General features: G+C 37.4%; 1 protein-coding gene across 1 annotated transcript in view; it reads left to right on the top strand.

The window, feature by feature from the left end:
• The first annotated feature begins 408 nt into the window (after window positions 1-408).
• LOC127661280 (CBY1-interacting BAR domain-containing protein 2-like) overlaps window positions 409-7,255 on the top strand; it is a 24,022-nt gene continuing 17,175 nt past the window's right edge. The window contains exons 1-4 of the mRNA XM_052151915.1: window positions 409-435; window positions 1,468-1,702; window positions 1,811-1,879; window positions 2,051-2,152. Of these exons, the coding sequence (XP_052007875.1) occupies window positions 419-435; window positions 1,468-1,702; window positions 1,811-1,879; window positions 2,051-2,152 (423 nt within the window). The 5' untranslated portion in view covers window positions 409-418. The remainder of the gene's footprint in view (window positions 436-1,467; window positions 1,703-1,810; window positions 1,880-2,050; window positions 2,153-7,255) is intronic.

Consider the following 7,255-nt stretch of genomic DNA (forward strand, 5'->3'; position numbering starts at 1 on the left):
ATAGACATAATTATTTTTATACTGTATGAACTATAGATTATATCCCCTAAACCTAATTGGAATTGGAACATTGATGGAATTGCATCTCTTTCATTGTCTCAGATTGATAAACTGTATAAATAATCAGTTCTATTTACAGTACCATCAAAGTTTATTTACTGTTTGTTCCTTGACTGTATTTTTTTGTCCTATTTTTTATTTTTATTTCATATTTTAGACTTGTATTTCAATAATAGAATATTTTGTATTGCTCTTGATGTATGTTTTGTACTCTAATGACACAGAAATAATCAAGCACAAGCATTTACTGCCATCTAGTGTCAAGAAATACCCTCAGGACTGTGTTTTCATCACCATAGCAACATATTGTTTACCTGTCACTGCACAGTTCATTTCACAGAGCACACCTGTATTCAACATGACACTGTTCTCAAGGTATGTATGGATTCATTCTTCACTTTTGATATGTTTGTACATTACACAGGCAAATGATAAATTGATGGCAGTTATTGTGTGAGGATCTGTTCAAACTGTATGGAACATTCTTATTGCATTCAAAGGTGTTGTTAAAAACATCCATATTCTGTTTATTGTGACATGAACATATATTTAATTTTTACATTTATTTTGCCATATATCAGATTTATGTGAGGGATATATTCTTGAATGTATTATTTTATTGAACTGCATTTTTAAACATGAATGAGATGTACATTTTTAAATATATCTATTTATAGTTTGTTGTTGTTCCCTTTGGTACCATTTTCACAAGTGGTACATTTTTGAAACTCAGTACTAATATCACAATTTTTTCAAACATTTCAGCATTTTTTTTTCAATTGACAAAGTACATTGCACAAAAATCACAAAGTAACAGTTTTACCACACCAAATAAGTGTTTCATCTTTATTGTTTTTACTGATATTACACTGTATTTCAGAATACTACAAAATTACCATTTTCATATGTATACATATTATCCCATATTTTTTATCTAGTGGAATTTGAATATGAATATTTGAATTGAAATATTCTAAAATATATGAACTATATTTTCTATAAACACTCACGACCACTTTATTAGGTACAGGAAGTGACCCCCCACACACACACACACACACACAAACCAGCCTGCCTGACACCAACAATCATGCCACAGTCCAAATCACTGAAATCAAATTCCTCATTCTGTTGGTTGATATGAACATTAACTGACGCTCCTGACTCGTATCTACATGGTGCCTGCAATGCTGCCACATGATTGGCTGATTAGATAATGGCTTGAATAAAAGGTGTACAGATGTACCTGATAAAGTGGTCAGCGAGTTGATGTTCTTACAGTATATAGCCATTTATTAGATATTTGTGAATGCAATTTTAAAAAGCATTGGCTAGCTGACTTACAAAAAGTTGAAATGAATCAAGCTCTTCAGCTTAGTTTACAGTTTATATTCCTTTAATGTCCAGAGACGCTCAGATGAAGGCGATGGAGGCAACTATAAGTAATGCAGAAAAGTATCTGGGTCAGTTCTGCATGCTCCTCGCCTCCTACACACGAAAGACGGCCAAACTTCGAGACAAAGCTGACATGCTAGCGAGACAACTTCATGACTATGCCAGCACAGAGGATCCAGAACTGAGCAACTGTATAAAAAACTTCTCTGAAGATCTGGCCATGGTGCAGGACTACAGACAGGCAGAGGTAAAAACAAATCAATAAATCTAATCCATTTAAACAGAAACAATATCTAAGGGATAATTTGGGATTAAATATTTGATCACACTGAACACTGCGTTGCTCTCTAATCAGGTTGAAAGGCTTGAAACAAGGGTAGTTGCCCCTCTGAAAGCATATGGAGATATAGTGAAAACTAAACATGTAAGTTGTCTCATGGGAAATATTCTTCACAAGACTGTAAAATGGATGCATGCAAGCATACAAACATAAACATACTCAATTATACTCTATTGATTTAATGTAGTTTGTTATGATCTTGATGATCAGTGTTTTAAACTCACTTCACCAAAGGTGTCATTATTCAATCTCTAGGCCGATTTGAAAAGGTTCAATAGTGACCGTAACAAAGAACTAAAGGAACTGCAGAGATTCGACAAGATCAAGCAGAAGAACCCAGCAGACAGACAGAGCATTGTATCCTTACACACTCTTGCAAACTGTCAGGGTTTTTCCTGGGTCAAAACTGGTCACATAAATGTTGAGGTCTGTGACACAATATCAACTGAAGTCTGACTGAGTTGCACGAGTGATTTGCACTGCGTCTCTTTAGCAGACATATCGAGGGTAGCCTGGTTGGCGAGCATATACCTGCGTAGGTATAACTGGAGCCTGGAGATATCCAAACTGAGGCGGGAACGTCAAAAGAGGCCTGGGTAGCTCCAGAAGCATGCAGGGTTACTCTAGAAGGGGGTTGAGACAACTCCAAAAGAGGGCGGCACTTCTACCTACGGTTTGGGTTAGGTAGGGTTAAGTAAATGTAATATGCCTCAAATAAAATATAGTTGGATTAGGTAGAGTTAAGATAGAGTATAGTGTCTGAAACTATGGATCATACCCCCTATGATCCTCAAATGTGTAAATGGCTTCTGTTAGTAATGTTGAATCAAAAGCTTCTTGAGACAGCATCACTGTGAGGTTATTCAAATTATCTTGTAGAAGTACCTAAAGAACTTTGTCCAATTAAGTTTTACTGATCTTTTATAACTTATTTGAGTTTCTAATCTTGCCAAAATATAAGATGTACAAGTAACACATGAACATATAAAATCAGGAAAATTATATATAAAAATCTGATAGTTGCAGTATGTTTTAGTGATGAGGCACTCTTAGCAGGTGTGAATTTTATTGAAAATGTACTCTTATACAAGTACAGTGTTCAATTATTTTAATAAAATGATCTTTAAAATTCAGTTACATTTCAAAAATGAATTCTAACAGTTTAAAACAGTATGTTTGCGGTGATGAGTCACAATTATCACAAGTAAAATCGTATCAAAATGTGCTTTAGTACATATGTACTGTATATCGTTTATATGAAATAAATATGTACTGTATATTTATTTCATAAAAACGATCTTGAAAAATCAGGTTCATTTCAAAAATAAATTCTAACAGTTGTAGTATGTGTGTAGTAATGAATCACACCTTTACATGAAAAAAATCGCTTGCAGCTCCTTTTTTCATGGAAAGGTATGAAATAAATGTCCTACTCCCTTAAATAAATGAATGAAATAAGTGTTGTGAGATATCTCACCAGTCTCTGTGACAGCACTAGACTCTGTAAAGAGTGAACAAAACTGTGCTCGAGGGCCGCTGTCTCATTTTGCCTATCAATCATTCTCATACTATCCCCCTGAGACCCCTGCGTGACTGCTGTGTGCATTTTTCATTTTTGATTTTTATCTAATAAACAAGCAAAAAAAATAAAATTCGAGAGCAAATGCAGTAGTTTTACTAAAACTTTATGTCCACAGCAGGACTAGGTTGTGAAATTTGAAGTAATAACAAGCTATAGAATGCTATTGTTCATCAAATAGTGTATAATGTGTCAAGGAGTGTTGAATATTCATGTTTTTGAGATGTTATAGACATTACAGCTGATTTTCTATAAAGCTGAATAAATACTTATGATTAAAAGTAATGCCAGATTCATCAAATCACTGCCAACCATGTTAAACATGGCATTATAAAAACCCAAAATTAGCATTCTAAGCTATCATAGCATGTAGCATGATAACCATGCTAAACAGACCATGTTCTTTTGGACTACAGTTAATGCTGTCCCCAACTTCTCAACCCTTTCCAAAGACATCACTCCCTTATATATCAGAAGAACAACACTACGACAAAGAAGAACAAGAAGTATACCTCAGCTGACATGCCTGCTGAGGGGCAAAGAAACTTCCTCAGGTTATAGTAAGTGTGGGTTATCTTTTGAACTATAGGTGGCACTATTTCAAAACTGCTTAAGTATCATCAAGACGTGATGCAAGTTTAAGGCATCACAGTCGAGCACAGGTTTTACCATGATCAACTTTATATGCATGCAACTTTTCAACAAATATGCAAATCAACATTTAATTGAGGATAAGCCCAGATGCAAAATAATTAGTTTCTAGAACAAATGGTTCAAAAGATATGCACAAATGAAAAGTGAACTTTTGACATCATGGTGGCACTATAGAGTATGCACTACAGATAAAAAATAAAGAACACCTCTATCGGTGTGCCCATTTACATTATTTTAATGTTATGTTCATAGGGCTGCCACAGACTCCCTGCCAGAATAACAATAATAACTAGACAATAATTAACTTTATGTCATCTGCATGAAAATAGACACACACAAACACTGACATAAACAAACAATAATTCCTGAAGAAAATGTGAGTGGTGCTTGCAGTGGCAAACTCGTCAAATAGCATGTTATAATTTGAAAAGAACTAAAATTATGGTCATAAATAAATCAACACAAAAGTCTCTATGTTTTTCTGATGCAGAGATATGTGATTTGTTACTCGGTTGCTAGGGTAACCCCATCTGGTTGCTATGCAGTTACCAAGGTAATACAATACATGGCTCCTTTCCATCCTGATTGAAATAAACAAACCCAGAAGTCTCTATGTTTTTCTGATGCAGAGATATGTGATTTGATATTCGGTTGCTAGGGTAACCCCATCTGGTTGCTAGGCAGTTACCATAGTGATACTTATCAAGTCTCCTTGCCATCCTGATTGAAATAAATCAACCCAGAAATCTCTACGATGTTCTGATGCAGAGATATGTGATTTGTTACTTGTTTGCTAGGGTAACCCCTCCTTGTTGCTAGGCAGTTACCATAGTGATTCTAATCAAGTGTCTTTGCCATCCTGATTGAAATAAATCAACCCAGAAATCTCTAAGATGTTCTGATGCAGAGATATGTGATTTGTTACTTGGTTGCTAGGGTAACCCCTCCATGTTGCTAGGCAGTTACCATAGTGATTCTAATCAAGTGTCTTTGCCATCCTGATTGAAATAAACCAACCCAGAAGTCTCTTCGATTTTCTAGTGCAGAGATATGTGATTTGTTACTCGGTTGCTAGGGTAACCCCATGTGGTTGCTAGGCAGTTACCATAGTGATACTTATCAAGTCTCCTTGCCATCCTGATTGAAATAAATCAACCCAGAAATCTCTAAGATGTTCTGATACAGAGATATGTGATTTGTTACTTGGTTGCTAGGGTAACCCCTCCTTGTTGCTAGGCAGTTACCATAGTGATTCTAATCAAGTGTCTTTGCCATCCTGATTGAAATAAACCAACCCAGAAGTCTCTTCGATTTTCTGGTGCAGAGATATGTGATTTGTTACTCGGTTGCTAGGGTAACCCCATCTGGTTGCTAGGCAGTTACCATAGTGATACTTATCAAGTGTCCTTGCCATCCTGATTGAAATAACCAACCCAGAAGTCTGTACGATTTTCTGGTGCAGAGATATGTGATTTGTTACCCGGTTGCTAATGTACCCCCATCTGGTTGCTATGCAGTAACCAAGGTAATACAATACATGGCTCCTTTCCATCCTGAGTTAAATAAGTCAACCCGGAAGTCTCTACTATTTTCTGGTGCAGAGTTATGTGATTTGTTACTCAGTTGCTAGGGTAACCCCTTCTGGTTGCTAGGCAGTTACCATAGTGATACTAATCATGGCTCCTTTCCATCCTGATTGAAATAAATCAACCCAGAAGTATCTCTGATTTTGTGGTGCAGAAATATGTGATTTGTTACTCGGTTGCTAGGGTACTGTGTTTAGTTGCTAGGGAGTGGCTTGGCAGCTGCCAATCATGAATCTCCAAAGGCTTCTTGTCAGTATGAATGATATAAACCAACTCCCATGACTTTGTGACATTCAGAATGGAAGATATCCCTCTATGGATTTTGGTTGCTTAGGTGCTCGACAATGGTTGCTAGGGAGGGGCTAGGAAGTGTTGAGGTGATTCATGATTGGCTGTTTGTTGTCCCGAGTCAAACAAGACCACCCTTGTGTTTCTATGACACTTCTATCCGGAGATATCCCTTTGAAGTCTTTCATTAGAAGTCTATGGGACTTGTAGCTAAGGTGCTTTAAATTGTTGCTAGGGCATGGCTTGATAGCTTCACAATGATCCCGAGAGACTGATTGGTCGTCTGAGTAAAATGAGCCCACCCCCTTGTCTCTATGACACTGTGATCCAGAGCTATGTGCAATACAAAATCCCTATGCAATTTCATTTCATGGGCCGTCCTACACCATTGTAAGCCAATGGGGGCAACTTTGGGCAGCTCCTGCCCCCCAGGGGTGCAACTTTTACCCCATATTGAGGTATGCTCTTACAGAGCCTGCCAGCCTCTTCAAATGTAGCAAATGACACGTTTCTGCGAAATCCTCGCTCGGAGCTGTGATGCGTCAAAGTTTCTCGCAATTTTAAGTCTATGGGATTTTGCGGCCGCTTTCTTGCCCCTGGGGCAAATACAGTACCCCCGATCGCTTACAAAAGTCATAGCACACGTGTCCTCAATAGGCCGTTCGATTTGATACCTCATTCATGGGTCTACGCCAAACGATGCGGGACGAGTTAGGTGCCGAACTTTTGTACGGAGATATAAAAATAAAAATAAAAATAAAAATAATAAGTATGTGAGATTACAATAGTGATGCTTTGCAAGCACCACTAACTAGATAGGTACATTTCCTGAAGAAAATGTGAGTGGTGCTTGTCGTGGCAAAACTCGTCAAACAGCATGTTGTAACTTGAAAAGAACAAAAATTATGGTCATAAATATATCAACCCAGAAGTCTGTACGATTTTCTGGTGCAGAAATATGTGATTTGTTACTCGGTTGCTAGGGTAAGCCCATGCGGTTGCTTTGCAGTTACCAAGGTAATACAATACATGGCTTCTTTCCATCCTGATTGAAATAAGTCAACCCGGAAGTCTGTAGTGTGTTCTGGAGCAGAGATATGTGATTTGTTGCTCGGTTGTTTGGCTAACCCCATCTGGTTGCTAGGCAGTTACCATAGTGATACTAATGAAGTCTCCTTGCCATCCTGGTTGAAATAAATCAACCCAGTAGTCTGTACGATTTTCTGGTGCAGAAATATGTGATTTGTTACTCGGTTGCTAGGGTACTCTGTTTAGTTGCTAGGGAGTGGCTTGGCAGCTGCCAATCATGAATCTCCAAAGGCTGCTTGTCAGTATGAATGACATAAACCAACT

The sequence above is a fragment of the Xyrauchen texanus genome, chromosome 21 (assembly GCF_025860055.1).
Source record: "Xyrauchen texanus isolate HMW12.3.18 chromosome 21, RBS_HiC_50CHRs, whole genome shotgun sequence".
NCBI lineage: Eukaryota > Metazoa > Chordata > Actinopteri > Cypriniformes > Catostomidae > Xyrauchen > Xyrauchen texanus.